The sequence below is a fragment of the Bactrocera neohumeralis genome, chromosome 2 (genome assembly GCF_024586455.1).
Source record: "Bactrocera neohumeralis isolate Rockhampton chromosome 2, APGP_CSIRO_Bneo_wtdbg2-racon-allhic-juicebox.fasta_v2, whole genome shotgun sequence".
Taxonomy (NCBI): domain Eukaryota; kingdom Metazoa; phylum Arthropoda; class Insecta; order Diptera; family Tephritidae; genus Bactrocera; species Bactrocera neohumeralis.
The window spans coordinates 47022048-47041203 of NC_065919.1; the positions used below are offsets into that span (position 1 = coordinate 47022048).

At 29.5% G+C, this 19156-nt stretch overlaps 1 protein-coding gene across 15 annotated transcripts in view; it reads right to left on the reverse strand.

Moving 5' to 3' along the window:
• Positions 1 to 19156, reverse strand: part of LOC126751314 (serine-rich adhesin for platelets) — a 140858-nt gene that overhangs the window by 16384 nt on the left and 105318 nt on the right. For 12 of the 15 annotated variants that reach the window (XM_050461480.1, XM_050461479.1, XM_050461478.1 and 9 more), the window contains 7 exons: positions 15128 to 15470; positions 14812 to 15066; positions 14639 to 14755; positions 14438 to 14561; positions 14234 to 14355; positions 13821 to 13868; positions 9788 to 9906 (listed from right to left, as the gene is read on the reverse strand). In XM_050461480.1, coding sequence (XP_050317437.1) covers positions 9788 to 9906; positions 13821 to 13868; positions 14234 to 14355; positions 14438 to 14561; positions 14639 to 14755; positions 14812 to 15066; positions 15128 to 15470 — 1128 coding nt within the window. The remainder of the gene's footprint in view (positions 1 to 9787; positions 9907 to 13820; positions 13869 to 14233; positions 14356 to 14437; positions 14562 to 14638; positions 14756 to 14811; positions 15067 to 15127; positions 15471 to 19156) is intronic. The other 3 variants (XM_050461485.1, XM_050461487.1, XM_050461486.1) reach the window with 3 other exon arrangements.

The window sequence follows — 19156 nt, forward strand, 5'->3', positions numbered from 1 at the left end:
ATCTCTCATATTGGCAAAAGTTCTTCGAACTTTAGTTCAAACGAATGCGAAAGTGTATCGATTTTAATTGCAAATATTTTGAAAAACAATAAAGCGATTTTCGATGATTAAAATTTGTTTTTGTTCTCGAATCCCGAAATATAAAAGACAATCTATGTACATTGTGACGAAAAAGCAACTAGAAATTGTAATTTAATTCCCAGCATAAATGATATTTCAAACAATGTATTTTGCTAAGTTGGACTGTTTTAATTACTACAGCAAATATGAGTGCGATTTGGTAACCTTCAGTAGTGCGTTGTGATTTTTACAATCAAACAAAGAATTTCTCTCACATTTTGTGTTTTTAACCAAATTTCGTGTACGAATTCATTACGAATGTTGCAAAAGGCTTACGGTGATTCAAAATGCATTTATCAAAAAAACAAGCCTACGAGAGGTACAACGCCTTCAGAGATGGTCGAGAGATCGTTGAAGACATGTCTCGTTCTGGCTGACCTTCGGCCTCTTCATCTGATGCAGATATTTAAAAGATCTCCCTAGAGTCCGTTTGAATGATTCTGGTGAATATTTTTGGTATGAAACACGTTCTCGTTCAACTCGTCTCGATAAAGCCGAATTTTTTCCAAAAAGTGTACCTTGAACAGGTCTCTTTGGACATGCTTGGTTCATGAGTTTGACATGCAAACAGGTCAACAATCATCGTAATGGAAGGAAAAAAAGAGCTGAAACCAAAAAATCTCGCCAAAAATCAGGGTGTTGCTCATTGCTTTTTTCGATATTCGTGGTTTGGTGCAACAGGAGTTTGTTCCGTAGGGACAGACGGTCAATAAGGAGTTGTGTTTGGCCGTATTGAGGCTTTTGCGTGAGAACATTCATCGAATACGGCCGGAATTGTGGAAGAACAATTAATGTATTTTACACGATTATAATGCACCATGGCAGCGAACCCCGTTTGTGATCGAATTTAAAGCCAAAAACACAGTGAATACCATCGATCAACAACCGTATTCACCAGATGCGGCTCAGTGTGATTTTTTCTTGTTTCCCGAACTGAAATTGCCGCTCCGTGGAACTCGGTTTCAGTCGACGGAAGATATAAAACAAAATTCGCTGAAGGATCTGAAAGCCATTCAAAAAAGTGCTTATGAAAAGTGTATTACATTTGGTGGGGATTATTTTGAAGGCGACAAAGTAAGTATTGATGAATAATTAAATATTTGCGTTTACAATTTCTGGGTACTTTTTTGTCACTATCTATGATGAATCGAAGAATTATAATAATTACTTAACCACTTGTCGATGTTAATGAATGGCGCTGTTATTGCTTAATACCTATATACATATGTGTGTGGACAAAAAAAAACTAAAATATTTTATTGGAAATATTAGGTGGCAGAGGATTAAAAATAAAAGGTTTAAGTGACTTTTTGAGCTTGCCGGAATATTATTTATTGAAAAAATGAAACATAAACAGAAATTTAAAAAATTTTATATCAAACAATTTTCAAAATTGGGCACTTAAACCTTTTTGCGAGTATTACAGTTATATATGGAAACTTTTGGTTGTATGTAAGTAAGTATGTATGTACGTATGTATGTATGTTTCATGAAATCTAAGTAATTGTTAAGCTTACAAGTTAAAACCGCCACATTTATCAAAAGGTTGTTTATTAAAAAGAAAAATTAATGTTAAAACCAAAAATTTTAATTCACTCTACACACTCAATACTACAAAATGTATGAGTATATGATGTATTTATATTATATTAAAGGTAATAATTATAAAAAAAAAAGTTTATTAAAATTATTTAAAGCCAAATTGTTTAATGCTATGCTGTTAGTGTTGTTGTGTTGTTTAATTTAGGTAGTTGCTGTCTTTTCTGTTTTCATTATTGCATGTTAATGTTGTTGGCTACACTTTCGTGTTGGATGGCTTGGACGCCGATGCCGTTATGGTGGCGGTGGTGGCTGATTGCGTCTTTTCAATTAATGGTTTAATGTTACGAATATTGTTGATGCCGCTGAGATTGCCGATGCCAATGCCAGGATCGCTACTGGTTTTTGTTTGCGTTATAATTTTCGTTTGTTGTTTTTGTTGGTTGTTTGGTTTTTGTGGTATTGTGGTAGTACTGATTGTGGTGGTAGTACAGATATTGGTTTTAGTTTTTGGCATTATGGTAGTAGTTGTGGTAGTTGTTGTTGTATTAGGAAAGCTGCGTTTACTATTAAGTAGCGCATGCGCTTTAGGTATACGCAAACCCACTGCAAACAATAATAAAAAACAAAAACACAAATGTAAATATAAAATCAAAAGGAGAATGACAAAACAAATAATTAGTAGAAAAAGGAAAAGCGGGCGTTAATAAAATTATTTATCATTATTATTTAGCAAAGAAAAAAACTTTTATTTGGTAACAATGAAAAATTAAAATTATTAAAAATTGAAATTATTGAAAACTCATGTATCTTTTATATTAGTTATGTTGTTTTGCATTTTAATTTTATTTTGGGGGAAAAAACTTCACTAACGGTAAATGGCACGCATTAGTATTAGCAATAAATTGATTTAGCTTGCTTGGTAAAATAAAATATACGTTTGTCACACAATCGCTTAGTACAAAAAAAAACTTAAAAAACTAGTAAAATGTATTGAAATTGAAAAAAACGCACAATTTCAAGCAAATGTATGAGCTATGTATGCACAAAGTTGAACAATTAGTATTGAACATAATTAATAATATTATTAATATTATAATAACATCATACAAAATAGTCGTATTCAAAGTTTTGGACATTTTTTCTAAGTTTTAAAATATTGATTTTATATAAACCATTATATACCAGCTTCATTACGCTCAAATACAATTTGTAATTGTCAATTCGTCTCATTTATTTTCAGCTTAACAATTCGTAAATTATGCAAAAATACTTAATACGCCACATTGACAGTTTTCATGCGGCAAGCAATGACACAGAAACAAGTTGAAGATAAAAGATTTATGCTGTTTTCGGATTATTCAAAAATTTTGAGTTCAAAATAATTTGCCTCCAAAAAAAAAACAATATTAATATTTATGTATATGCTTCGCAAATTGTTTTTGGTATATGTACGCGTAGCAACAAACTGCATTAAAATATGTATAGAGGTACATACATATACATATGTATGTATATATATAAATATAATTGAATTTTCAAAAAAGCCCAGAACTCAGAAATTTGTTTTGTTATATGTCTATTTCGTTTAAAATATGTATTAGCTTGTGTTGTTGTTGTTGTTTGTGCTTTTAATGCATGAGATGATAAATTTTTCTATAAATTTCATGTAATTTAGTATTAAAAACAGCAAGTTTACAAAAAATGTTTCAATAAAAAGTTAAAATTAAAAAAAAATAATAATTTTGTTAGTATCAATTATAAATTCTTGGTGGCTATCTTTTTACAGCACATTGCATAAGTATTTATAGCAATAAATATATAAAGTATAAAAAATTAGTTTTGCGTTTTGAGATTTCAAAAATAATTTTTAGCAAATTGCGCACTTTCGAACAAACATAAAATTTATAGAAACAATTTTTAATTTGTTTATAAGTTTTTACAGAACGTTAGCTAAATATTTTTATATTTAGTGGTTAAGTCGGTATTTTGGGTAAGCATTTCGAAATTTAAAAATATTGTTTTGAAAAATTTTACAAACAAATTTTTTGTGTGAATAAGGTTACACAAAACAGCAATTTTTCCAATTTTAAACATTTTCAAATTTTTAATTATATTTTTATCGTATTACTTAAAAAGTCGCAATTTGGTTTCGAAATTTTCTTTTGCAAATAATGGTGAAAATTACTATTTCAAAGACTAATTTTTCGAAAGTTTTTTTTATTGAAAATTTTGAAATACTTCGTTTTGAAAATTATGCTGCTTTTTGTAATTTCAAAAACATTTTTTTCGAAAGATTTTTTTTTTAATTTAAAATTTTTTGATTTTTTTTTAATAATGGTAAATTTTCCAGTTTCAAAAACTAATTTTAAAAGTTTTTTTTTCGAAAATTCGAAATATTTCATTGTGAGAATTATGCTAACATTTGTTAATTCAAAAACTATTTTTTGAAGACAACATTTCCGGGAAAAAATTAGAATAAATAAATTATATTTTATTTAAATTTTAAAAATTCCACACCTTTTGAGTTAAGTTTCAACACACAATAAGTAACTAGAATAAATATTCAAATAATTAAAACAACAATTACGCAAAAAAGTTATTAAATTTTTAAAATAATTTAATTAAAAATTACTCAAAACTGAGTCTAAATTTATTTTAAAATTTCTCTGACCCTTAACGGGTGAATCTTACTTTTGAAATATTTTGATTTTAAGTTTTTAATATTTTATAATTTATTAATTTTATTAATTTTTATTTTTTTTTTTATTATTTTTCTTTTGAAGATCTATATTGAAAATATGGATTTTTGTTTTTTTTTTTTAATTTGGTACCATAAAATATTTCATTCAATACCAACTCTTTTCTTTTTTCTTATTGAAAATAACAATTTTTTAATAAAAATATTTTTTATTCAATATAAACTTGACCAAAACATAATACGAAATTTTAAACTCAAAAAATACTTTATTTTAATTTTCTTTAATAAAAGGTGTTTTTTAATGATTTAATATAAAATTACTATTAATTTTAAATTGGTAACATAATTTTTTTATTTTTCTATATATCAAAATTCAAAAACATTTTTTTCGCGATATCAAAACATATTTTTTTTTAGGTTTTCACTATGTAACATAGTATAATTTTATTTAAATTATTTGGACCCAATATTAATTCTAAATTACTTTAAATTGATAATTATTATTATAATTTTTTTTTTTGATATTTCTTTAATTAAGCCAACTTTTGAAACATTTTGGTGTGGAATTTTTAAAATTTAAATAAAATATAATTTATTTATTCTAATTTTTTACCGGAAACGTTGTCTTCAAAAAAACAATTTTTGAATTAACAAATGTCAGCAAAATTTTCAAAATGAAATAATTCGAATTTTCGAAAAAAAACTTTTAAAATTAGTTTTTGAAAAAGGAAAATTTACCATTATTTTGAAAAAAATAAAAAAAATTTAATTTTGAATAAAAAATCTTTCGAAAAAATTGTTTTTGAAATCACAAAAGGCAGCATGATTTTCAAAACGAAGTAATTCGAAATTTCGAAAAAAAAACTTTTAAAATAAATTTTTGAAAAAGGAAAATTTACTACTATTTAAAAAAAATCAAAACAAAGTATTTCAAAATTTTCACTAAAAAAAAACTTTCGAAAAATTAGTCTTTGAAATAGTAATTTTCGCCATTATTTGCAAAAAAAATTTAAAAATTTCAAATTTTGAATAAAAAATCATTCGGAAATATAATTTTTGAAATAACAAATTTCAGAACACACGTAAGTGGTGTCGTTAATTAGAAGAAAGTAGTTTGTTTTCCGAAAAAAAAATTAAGGAAACTAATCAAATTTTATTTTAAATAAAGAATATGTTTTTTAAAATAATTTTTAAATTCAGAATATTTTTATTTTGTTTTTTTTTAAATTTGGTAAAATAAATTTTTTTTTACATATATTTTTCAATAAAAAATATGTTTTTGCATTATCAGACTTTTTTTTAATTAAAAAATGATTTTAATTTGTTTTAAATTATGTAAACCAAATATGAATATAAGATTAAAAGATATTGTTTTTTGTTGAAGAATACATTTTTTGAACTTATTTATATAAAAGATTTTTAATTTAAAAAAATTATTTTAACTTCAATTTAAATTTAATTATGTTGAACAAAAATTAATTTAAAATTCATAGATTGATAATAATTATTTAATTCCTTTATATTAAATTATATAGATTATATATTATTTTGAATACGATTTTTTAGTAACTCCATTTTCAAGTAATGTCTGAAGGACAACATTTTTAAATTTCAAACCGCGCACTTTTTGTCTTGCTACAACAACTTCAAAGCGCAATCAGGTGTATAAACAACAGTAACAAAAAAAAAACTATTTAATAGATTAAAATTGGTAAACAAATAAATTTTTACTAGGGATATTATAAACGAACTGCAGCGTTAGTGTTTGTAAAACGTAAATTTTTTGGTTAATGCAATTAATACTTAAAAATATTAAAGTAAGAAAAAAAAACAAATTTAAGGTAGCGGGGCCATTGCAAATTTACAAGTTGTTCCATAAATAGGCAGAAACTTTTAGATATATGTATATATAATATTTGTATAATCAATTGCTTTTGTTGTTGTTTTTTTTTTTTTAATTTATTTACACAATTCTTTTGGTTGCACGCATTCAACGGCGGCGCACTGTTGCACTGGCACAATGTGTGTTTTTGTTTTTGTTGTTTAACTGCTTGAAATCTAAAGAAACAGTGATACCAAATAATAACAAAAAACAGCTTTTTTCATTTTTTATTTTTGTAATATTGTGCATCAAATCGTTTATTTCAATCAAGTTCTCATTTTTGGTTGTCATCAGCATTATGCATATATATTTAAGTATGTATATTCTACAAATGTATTCGGTAATTTTCACTAAACTGCATTTTTAATATGTTTATAATATTTGTAAATATTTTATTTTATTTTTTTAAATATTTGCTTTTTTAATATCGTATCAAATATACATTTGCTTTGTATATATTTAAGGTTAGTTAGTTGTTGTTTTTATGATACCCTAGACATGTGCCGTAAGCACTTTGTGTTTCCTTTTTATTAAAGTGGGTTTAGGAATTTCACGCAAGTGAGATTAGACATTATCGTAAATGGTATCGTAGATCCGGTTTGGCTTGATTTTTCGAGCATTGTGGGTGCTGCATAGAACTATGGTGTTCGAGTGACTAGAATATGTGTAATATAACTTGGAATATGTTTGTCATACTAACTTGGTATATTTTGTGGACATTTTCGAATTTGAAATTTTTACGAGATTAAATTTTTAGATTGAAAACAGTTTGAAATGAAATTTGAACTCACGCGCACAATTAGTCAGAGTACGTAGTTTTAATTTAATGGTTTTGGTGAGTTATTTTTGAAATAAGAAACATATTATATTCAAAAAAATCGATAATTTGAAATTTCGAAAAAATTAACAATTTCGAAAAAAATTAACACTTCGAAATTTCGAAAAAATGTAAAATTAAAATTTCAAAATAATCGAAATTTTGAATTTTCCGAAAAATATGTCTTGAAAACAATTTAAAATGAAAACTGAATTCACACGCAGAATTTGCCAGAGTAGGTACTTTTATTTTAACGGTTCTGATGAGTGAATTTAATAATAATCTACAGAGTATTTTCGAAAAAAATCGAAAACTTGGAATTTCGAAAAAATTTAATTTTTGAATTTGAAAATAATCGAAATTTTGAATTTTTCGAAAAAGATGTCTTGAAACAATTTATATGTATATGTATGACCGTCATAAACAGAATTAGTCGGAGCAAATATTTTTAATTTAAAGGTTCTGATAAGTGATATTTATAATAAAAAAAAAACAAAAAAAAACAAAAAAAAATTGAAAAAATGGAAAATTTTAAATTTTTAATTTATTTACAAATTCGAAAAATTGAAAATTTAGATTTCAATTATATTGAAAATTTGAACTTTTGAAATTTTCGAAAAGGAAGTCTTCAAAATGATTGACCCATTCCCAAAATTAGTCTGAGCAAGTAGTTTTTATTTAACGGTTCAGATGAGTGATTTTTATAATAAAAAACAGATTATTTTCAAAGAAATCAAAAATTTTAAATTTCGAAAAATGTACAATTTCGAAAATTTTAAATTTCAAAAATACGAAACTTTCAATTTCGAAAAATGTACAATTTCGAAAATTTTAGATTTCAAAAATACGAAAATTTAAAATTTCGAGATTTTCAAAAACAATTTCAAATGAAATTTGAATTAGTCAGCATACACGTAAGTGGCAACGTTATTAGAAGAAAAAATTTGGTTTTCCAGAAATTTCTGTACATTTTAGGTTAGGGTTTTTGAGTTTTAAAGCTTTGGTATCGTCTTGAAATAATATATCAAAATATTATAACTAAAAGTAGTTTCAATGACACACAAATTTTCCAAGCATGAAAAAATTCAAATTAATGAATAAAAAATAAAATCACTCTAACCCCACATTTCCGCTTAACACACCACACCTCAGCAACCAAACCTTCGATACACAAACTCTCGCACTGTGGCACTTTCAAGGCCACATTTCCGCTCACTAAAATGTTCACTCACTTGCTGTACAAAACTTTGAATACGAGGTTTTACTTCCTTAACAGTTAACTACAAAATTGTTTAAACAGTATTAAGAAACAGGCGGTAGAAGAAAAAATAGTAAAAATAGTAGTAGAGTAAAGTAACGAAAACGGTGTTTTGTTTTATATGTAGAAATGTCAAATAATAAAAAACATAAAAGTCAGAAGCAAATAAGAAACAATCTTCAATTCAATTATAATAGAAAAATCAACATATTTTTATAGAGAAATTTGAATTAATAACCATTTGTGGGCGTGTTACACATTTACAATTACTACTTGGATAACTGTAGTTCAAATTATAGCTAAACCATACAAAAGTAACAGCTGCTGTGCTAATTGAAGAAATATTATTAAAACAAAGATATATATTTTCTATGATTATTCAAAAAAAATTGAATATGCAACAAGTTGGCTTTTGGTAGTTTCAGAACGCTAAACTATTTTTTTTTGTTTTTGTAATGGCAATTCTTTTCATTTAGGCGACAATTTGATAAAAAAAAATATTGTGCGTGAGCGACACACTAACAAAAAAAATATAAAATTTATAAAATATATATATGTATATATGTATGTATATGTAAGTTACAAAAAAATATTAAAAAATTAAATATAAAAAATCGTTGTTTATAAAATATATAAAAGGAAATTTATTAAAAAAAAAACTATAAAAAATTAAATTAAAATAATTTTAAAAAAATTAGGAGTGTTTTTCCACTTCAGCGAATATACGTTTCTATAGCTTAAATTCAATGTTAAGGTCACAAAATTAATTTATATTCAAAAAAAAAAAACAATAATTCATAAATGAAGGCATTGCAAGTTGGCTGTCATGTGATTTTGTTGTTGGCCAAAGTGTCAAATAAACATAACTGCACAAGTTACATTCATTTATAACGGTGCTTTTTTTACTTTAGACTACTTGCAATGCTTCATAGCAACGTTTAGACAATTTTTATAATCTAATTACTTCATTTTATTTGCCGTTTACTAAACACTTTTAACTAGAACATTATTTACTCTGGCACACTACAACAAAAAATATGCGCGTGTGTGTGTATTTGTTTTAGTTTTGCATTCTTTTCACTACCGTGTTGGCAAACTAGCGCAAAATATAGCAAATAGCTAATCAACATCGAACTAACAACACAACTACATACATTTTATTGCTTGGCTCACTAACGTTTGTTGCATTTGCATTTTCGTCTGCTTTGCAGTGCACTATTCGCTAATATAGTAAGAGTAGTAGGTTACTTTTTATTTATTGCTTAGAATTGCTCACTTAGCTTTTTACTGTGTTTGTTGTTATCATATTTTCTTGTTTTTTGCTTTCAACAACACTATATAGTATACTTGGCCTGACTTGTTTTTTTTTTTTTTTTGTTTATACTTCGTTACTGAGTTTTAACTTTTGTAAATTATTTATTTTCTTTGTTTATTGATCTAAAAATTTACTCTTTAATCTGTGATATTCACCTCTTGGCAGTGTAGCGCCAGTGCGTGAAAATATGGAGTCCATGTCGTTGCCCAAATCACGTGACATGCTATGACGCCATGGTGCGCCCACATTATTGCCGGAGGCGCTGTTGAGGCGGCTGCAAGGCGAAAGAGAGATAAACAAAGCAAAAAGTTAGCAGAAGTTTACTTTTAAATTTTCTTCAGATGAAAATACAAAAAGTGCTGAAAAGTTGAGAACGCGAAAATTTGAAATAAGTTTAATATCAGGTTAGACGAAGCAATTGTGTTAGTTCATTGAAGGTTTACGAATATTTGTTGTGAGTAGATTGAATGGTATTTGAGATTTATATTAATAGAAAATCCAATTTAAGTAATAATTGTAATACACTAACATAGACTGATAAAAACTCTAAACGAGAAAAAAAGTTAAAACAATTCAACATAAAATTTGAATTCACACGAAGAATTAGTCAGAATTGGTAGTTTTAATTTAACGATTCTGATGAGTGTTTTTGATAATGAAAACAAAGAATTTTTCAAAAAATCAAAAATTTGAAATTTAGAAAATATCGAAAATTTAAAATTTCCAAAAAATTGAAAGTTTCGAAAATATCGAAAATTTAAAATTTCCAAAAAATTGAAAAATTTAAAATTTCGAAAAAATCAAGATTTTAAAATTTAGAAAAAAATCGAAAATTTTAAATTTCTACGAAACGTTAACTATGGTTGCAGTGAAGCTATAATACCCTTCACATATAAAAAAAATAATAAAAAAGTTTGCCTATTTTGAAGCAAAGGACAAATCGTACTACAAAAGTGGTATAGAAAAGTCGGAGGGTCGCTATAATCAGTGTATCACCCTTGAAGGGTACATACTATGTTGAATAAAAAAAAAAACTAAAAATGTGTTTTACTATTATATTTGACCTGTTATATCCTATAGTGGTCCGATCAGAATAATTTCTTCAGAGATTGTACCGTTGTCTTGGATAATAATAATCCATGGCAGATTTGGTAAATATATCTCGTCAAATGAAAAAATTGTCCATATAAAAGCTTCACGATTGATCATTCAGTTTGTATGTCAGCTATGTACATATATGTCATCGTCGTCCGATATCGGCGCTTACGAAAAAATTAGCAGCTTCTTGGGTCTTCCCAAAGCACGTTTGCTAAATTTCAGATGGATATCCTACAGTGGACTAGTTCTCGTATATACACATGAACGGACAGACGGTCATAGCTAACTATTATATTCTATAGAGTCTTCAACGTTTCCTTTAGGATGTTACAAGCAATAGTGGTAAATATAACATACCCTAATCCAGTATATAAAAAAGCTCCAAAATTTGTATGAAAGCTCTAAACAATATTGAGGCGCCTTAGAATGTTTTTGTAAGAGAAGATGATTAAAGCACTGCGGGCACAAGCCGAACAATTTTGAATAAATTTTAGTTTTACCCTTTTTTTAAGGCGGCAACTCTACATATTTCCTACTTTTTTCTATTGTAAGCGCCTTATTTTGTCTCACAAATTATAATATTTTGCAATTTGTATCCTTGATGGCATCCCTATGTACTTGTATGTAGTATATACATATATCTGAATTACTATTTTACAAAGTAAATAAGTTTGATACCCATATTTTTTTATCTTTTCATGTTCGATCTGTTCATTTGTTCAGATATTTCTTAGATCTAGATTAATGTCTTGGAAATCGCCTAGAATTATAGAATTAGCAAAATTTTTTTAGTTTTCTTTGAAGAACTTAAAAGGTATACTTAAGTTTAAAGATACATATTCACCAATAATTTCGACCAAAATTAAACTAGTGATACTAGTTTTTTACGAAAAAGTCATTTTAAGTATGTCCCTACCACTAATAAGTTCGATATATATTTCACAGATACTCTTTTAGCATTTAAAGGGTGATAAATATTGAATTTTCACTATTGCTACTATTCTCCAAAAAATGTATTGACTTTGCAGTCAGTTTGTAGAGTGGGTCAAGCTTTTCGATGGGTATATGACCGGCGCTTACTGAACATTTACTTAGATCACTGTATGAAAACAAACACATTTCAGGCATATACATACATACATATGTATATTTTTTCAACTTACAAGCAGCAATGTGATTTGAACTTGCATAAAAATCTAACTAAACGTTTAAAACTGGCAAGACCCCTTCTAACTCGTTGCCTAATCGAAATCGATCTAAAGCAATTGAGAAAATAATATAAAAAAAAATATTTCATAAATTATAAGCTTCAAATAAATGTTATAGAAGCATAATACAAGAGTGAGTTTATACTGTGGAAGACAAGGCATGCGTAGAAACGATGAACGAGATACTAACTATTACAAAAACGAAAGTCACATAGTTGAAAAATGAGTAGATAAGAATTGATTTGACGATCAGTTCGCAAAAAATAATTATGCTTTGAATTTTATTTAATTGTTTGAAAACTATTCCTTTGATCGAGTATGACAAAAGGAATGCTATGAGAAAAAAACATTCGAAAAAAAGTTTTGAGAAATAAGATGTTAAAAAATAGTAGAAAAATGGTTGAACTTAAGGTTTTGGGAGGTAAGAGTGAGGTTAAAATGTTAAAAATATAGTAGAAAAATGGACTAAAGGAAAGTTTTGAAAAAACAGTGTTGAGAAAGAAAAGTTTTGAAAAACAAAATATCGAAAAACTTTAAGGAAAACGATGAAAAAAAAGGTTTCGAGAAATAAAATGTCAAATTATAGTTCGAAAATGGTCAAAATAACGTTTTTGAGAAATGAAATATAGAAAAGGATAGTAAAAAACAGTTGAAACACAGGTTTTGAGAAATAAAATATTGAAAATATAGTGAGGTAGAAAAAAGGTCTAATAAAAAGTTGTGAGAAAATAGTTCAAAAACGGTCGAAAGAAAGTTTGTGTGAAATAATATGTCGAAAAACTAGTAGAAAAAAACGGTTAATGCGAATCTTGAGAATTAATTAAGATAGTGGAAAATGGTAGAATTGAGAATGCAAGTATTAAAAATATAGTAGGAAATTTTTCTAAAGAAACTTTTTGATAAAAATATTTTGAGAAAATAGTCAGAAACGGATGTCGAAACATGTCTAAAAATAACGAAAAAACCAAACGGTAGAAAGAAAGGTTGTGAGAAAGAAAGGGTCAAAAATAGTAGAAAGAAGGTTTTAAGGAATAAAATGCCGAAAAAAAGCTTTTGATAATTAAAATGTCGAAAAAATATGGAAATAATGTGGATCTTCCGCAATAGACAATTCGTGAATTAGAAATTTAGCTTTACAAGATCACAGAGTTAATTATTGAAATGCGTTTTGAAGTTGTCGGTATGAAATAAGGTTCAAATGCGAACTTTTTTGAGCTATAAGTTTGGAAAATATGATTTCGACATTTTCTTTTCGGAACGACGTGATTTGAACCTTTTAAAGGTTTTCAAATTTTTTTCTGTTTTGAAATTTTTATTTTCTACAATACCGAAAACTCTCCATGAGTTACAACCGTCAAGTGTCTAGACCTCTGAACGATTTATGAACTAATAAAAAATTTACTTTTTCGACTTCTTGCGATTTGTAGGCGTGGCAGTGGTCCGATTACGCCCATCTACGAACTCGAACTTTTTGTTGTACTAAGAAACCGAGATCATCTATTGAGATATCTCAATTTTTATTCAAGTTATAGCTTGCACGGACGGACGGACAGACAGACAGTCAAACGGATTTCAACTTTTCTCGTCACCCTGATCATTTATATATACATACATATATATAACCCTATATCTATCTCGCTTACTTTTAGGTGATACGTACAACCGTTAGGTAAACAAAACTTAATACTATGTAGCAACTGGTTGCAAGAGTATAAAAATAAAAAATAAGTCGGAACCAAAATTTACTAAAAAGTAAATCAGCTTTTAAGGATAGATAGAAAGAGAGAACAAAATGACAAAGAACTAACGAAGTAGTGCAGTCTAAAGGTTGAAAAGATGTTGATTCTAATCTAAAATATATTCCTGCTTGTGGCATACTTACACTTGTTTCTTTTCGACCGTTTCACTGTATGTATAACTCACTTGAGATCTTAACATAAAATTGAACAATGTGTTTGGTAATGATTTTTTGTTATTGTTGTGAAATTCAACAAAAATTGCAAAAGCGTTTGTTTGGTTCGACATTTTTAACCAAATATATATGTATGTATTTCATTTTTATTTTATTCGATTCGATGAAATTTAATATTGTTATTATTATTATTGTTATGTGAGCAAAAAACATTTGTTTTTGTTGCAGTTTATTTTTTAGCCAAAAGCACACGCAGCATGAAAACAGAAATAAGTATGAAAAGGTTTAATATAATTTTCGATTTATTTATGCAAGAGAAATTAGTTATCGTCACAAATATATGTATAAACATAACCTTAAAATACAACTCGCAGCGAACTCACCTGCCAAAAGGTTCTTGATTCCAGAAGGGACCATGCCGCATATTGCTCAGCAGGCGGCTTGAATTCGAAAAGCCTGCAGTTAAATCTTTATCGACATTCATGCGATGTGTCAAAGCGTGCACCTAAACGAGGATGAGGCAAAACCGAAAAACAAAAAATAAATTTAGTAGACAATTCTTTACGTTGCAAGTGAAAGCAAAATACTCGTTGTAGTAGTGTGGAGAAGAGATTTTCAGCGGTGAGTATTTCAAAGCCATCATCGTCATCTTCTTCGCCGGAACTTTGTGAATCGTTCTCCTGACTAAGTTTCTTCACCGGTCTAGAGCTTCTACATATTGTCATGTAGAAAAGAAAAATTAAATTATTTGCCATATTTAAGTGTCTCAAACGTGCATGTGCACCTACCTTAACCTGTGCAGCGTGAAACGTGGCTCCTCATCGACTTCCCTGGTGCCGGACGAGGTGCGGAACTTCTGGAAAGGCGAATTATCGTCGATGCCAGAATCGTTAAGCAGTGAACTGCTGCAAATAAAGCGCTTAGTATACACATTTAAGCCACAACTTATTGCTAAACATACCCAATGCGACGAGTTGGCCGCAGTCGATTAAAGGTCGAACGACTCGAGGCGGTATGACTAGACTCTGATGGTTCAATGCTGCCCTCGCGCGGTGTTATGAAGCCACCGCCCTCCATCGCAATTGGTATAATGAATTCGCGTGGACTCTTCTTAATCGGTTGTGATGAGCCCGTAACTGTGGATTGTGACATATTTGCCGTTGTTGTTGTATCAGATTCAGAATCATTGGTCGATTGTCGCGATAGTGAACCGGACCTTAAAGCAAAAACGCAGTTTTAGCAGGCAACAAGTAAATATTACATTATCTGGCACTCACCTTGTTGTTGTATTAGATGTTGTGCGCGCATAGGGCGCTTGTGGTCGCTGTATGGGTATAATGTGCTCCTTGGGTTCGAGGCTTGTGGCGCGCGCATTCAACATCGTCTTGATGGGACTGTAGGGCGCCGGACCTTCACGCGGCGGCGCGCTGCGCAAATCGGCGACAGGATGCTGCATTTCCGTTGTGAAACGCATATTCGGTTGTTCGACAATACGTGGCTTTATTTCTAATTGGATTTCCGTTTTGGCGCTCGGCTTACGGCGCGGCAATGTGGCTGATTTCAGTGTTATGGTAGCGGTGGATGTCTTCACGGTGTTGTTCGGCTCGCCACCCGGTGATGCTGTGAGGGGAGGGTATAAGAAAATGTTGATGAAATGAGTATTCTAAAAGGTTCAGTAAATAACTGTACTGAGTGCCGAAGCGACAATGTGTGCGAAATGCTTATGATTAGTATGAATATTGAGAAAGCGACATGAAATAAGCGTATGAATGAAATGAGCTAAAATAAAAAGAAAAAACTTACAAGCACGTGAGGGGACTTTAGATATATATACATATGTATGTATACTTCACCAACCTATTGCTTGAATGTGGGAAATCAATGACGCATAAGTTACCAATAATTCGCAGAGTGTGCCAAGGGTTGGAATATTTTTGCCATTGGACCGTATTGTACACAAAATAAATATACAGTAACGTGCATAAAAATTTTGCAAAAGGGAATACATGACATAAATAAATTATTTTAGCAACTTATCACTCAAATATGCACGCCAATTGATTTAGAGACAATTTCTGAGGACTCCGACAAGTATGAGTAAATATTTAGGTTTTATTTCTGAAGAGATATTGTGCCCGTGTACTAACAATCAATGAAAGAAATATACACATACCGGTTAAAAAAAAAAAATAAGGATGAATTAAATGATTTTTTGTGTTTTTTCTTGTTATTTTCATTTTTCGAACACACAAAATATATCAGCGCTTCAAACCTGCTTTTATTTGACTTAAAAAAAAAACCCTCGAAAGTCAGTGGAACTTGAATAAGTTTCGCAAGATACCTGTAATACTTGTGGTAAATGAGTGAGATCAGAAAACATTTACTAGAATATCGATCTGTCCTTCATAGAAATTATAGCTGCACGTAAGACAGTCCCTAAATTGTGCAGAAAAAGAGCTTTGTGGTCAGAATTGTGGAAGATTTGACGAAAAGTAATCGAGAAGGTTACGTAAAAGGTCTCTAACGTTTTTTCGTAAGCCTAAGCCTACAAAAAAAGTACTGTTTTATTTCTGTAGCTTTCGTATTTCGTAAACCCGTGGTAATGGACTCGAAATGGCGGCCTTCAATATTTTTCCGAGCAACAGCTGATTTGACAAAATGAAATTCGTTCAATCATTCATTCGGTCAAGCCTTTCAAAAAAAATTAAAGCCAGCCTTAAAACTCTTCAACGGTATATTACGATTAGACAAAAACGATCTTGTCTTCTTACCATTTCTTACTACTTTCAAATTGCTTTACTTAAGCTCTACTCTTTTATCAAATATTTACAACTGGATTCAAGAGAAAAAGCGAACCAGATGAGCTTAATGCAAAAGAGTATGGGGATACCTCATTAAACTGCTATAATTTCTTACTTTTCTATATATACATACATATATATATACATATGATTGTGTCGATTCGCTACTCTCAAAGTCTGAGAAATAAAATGCAGCTATAATCTAGAGATACATAAGACTTTTAACTTATTTGGTGAAGTGAGATCGTATTTAATTTCATAGTAGACCTAACTGGATTCCTTTATACCAGCTGAGAAGGCTCGTTGAGGTAGTAAGTTCAGAGCTTAGGCTTTCCATTAGCCTCCTTTATGTCAGAAGGTCGTTGATAGTCTTGTAAACGATATCTAGTTAATCCCGATCTATGAAAGGTTTTGTCACAAGAATAATCATTTGAAGTCAGACAACGACTACTTTTGGTTGTTGTTGTATCAGAAAGCAGCCATGAAGTCAAGGGATTCCAGGGAATGAACCTAATTTTTGGTATTTGACAATCCGTGGTCGGATAAATATTCGAGTCCATCCAGGTTACGTCGACCCGAGGAAATGGACCCAATTTGTTGGTATTTGGAGTCGACAGCGGATTCACATTGATTTTAGATCTACGAAAGAATCTGAAGTCCGCTTTGTTTTAGTTGCCGACGTTATTATTTGAATCACTGTGTGTAACGATGTATAGTATATTCGTATATAACTATGTACAGTATGTTCGGATACATTTTTCTTTCACATTTAAGGGGGATTCTTATCGAGTGGTTCTGTTTAAAAAACATAAAGCACAAATAAGAGGATAACTGCAAAGTTAGTGAGGGATAATCAACGTGCGCAAAATTCATCGAAAATTTCAAATATTTCTCGAAGGATATTCACATAGTTTCTAAGGATGTATCGAGTGTGGATTTATTTTTTTCTACGAAGATCAAACCGAAATAGGAGAGCAATACTAAACAACACCACGTTTTATGATGGTACCATCTGTGTGTATTTACAAAATCCCGGGTGTATTTTGAGAGGCTTTGCGTTGCGAGATGTATCAGAGTTTCCAATAGAGATGATATGATTTCTAAGTCTCATTTCGGCCATTTTTAATATATCTTGTTATGTAATTTTCTTTCATTTTATTCACTAATGTTTTTAATATCATAATGGAAATACATACGCAGGAACAATCTTTATTAATTATTTAATTTTATTATCAAAACAATCGTTCTCGAATTGCAACTTTTCGTGCGCTTTTGCCATTTTATGGTCGTAATAATCGTCCACCTGCGCTTGGTATTCTTCGAATTGTTGAAAGTTTACATTTTCTTTACATAAAGTTCAAGTGCCAATAAGGAAGTAATGGAAATAATACTGCCGTTCAGGCAAATGTTGCTGAAGACCTCAATTTGTCGATTCCAAGACGTTCTCAAGAATTGGGATCTGGCGGATTTTTAGAAACATTTGGGCATCCGTATATAATTGTTTCTTACTCAAGAACTGAAGCCATTGGACCAACGTAAACGTCATAAATTTGCTGTTTTTGACTTGGGACAACTCGAAAACGTTTTTTTTTTTTTAAAGAAAATCATCTTTTCCGATGAGGCTCACTTTCAAATGAATAGCGCGGTAAATAAATAAAAGTATCGATTCTGGTGCGAAGAAAATCTACAAGTTATTCATGAACAACCATTACATTCACCTAAATTTGTGACCTAAAGTGGTCTGGTGGAATGATCGATCCGCACTTCTTTCGAAATGAAACTGGTGCCTCCGCTACTGTCAATGGAGAGCGCTATAGATCGACAAAAAACAACCTTTTATGGCCGCAATGGGAAAAGTTTATCTTGACAACATCGGGTTCCGACAAGACGGGGCTACGTGGCACACGGCACGTACAACAACCGAATTATTATGAGAAAAGTTTGGAGATTCGATTATTTCAAGACATTTTGACATTGAGCGGCCTCCAAGAAGTCGTAATTTAACACCATTAGACTACTTATTGTGGGGTTATTTGAAGTCATTGGTCTTTAGCAATAAACCAGACTCGCTTCGAGCTTTAGAAGTCAATATTTAACGTGCTATTTATGAGATACGACTTGCGCTAGTGGAAAAAGTACTCGAAAATTGGGTTCATCGAATTCTGCAAAAAAAAATCGTGGAGGCCTTTTGAATGCAGTTATATTCAGAACTTAATTGTATCGATTGTTCCGCACATTAAATAAAAAAACATTTGGATTCCCTTAACAATTAGTGTGTTTTCTTTGGAAAATAAATCATATCACTCTTATTGGAAAACCCTGTATTCATATATGTGTTTATGGTTAAACAAAAAGAAGCAACAAACGGAAAAAATAACAAAAATAATATATATATATATATTTAAAATAAGTCTACAATTTTGGAAATCATAAATTTCGAAAAGGAAATAACAACAACAACAAAAAGGCTTAAATAGGAAAAGAACGGAAAGAAAAAAACAAAAA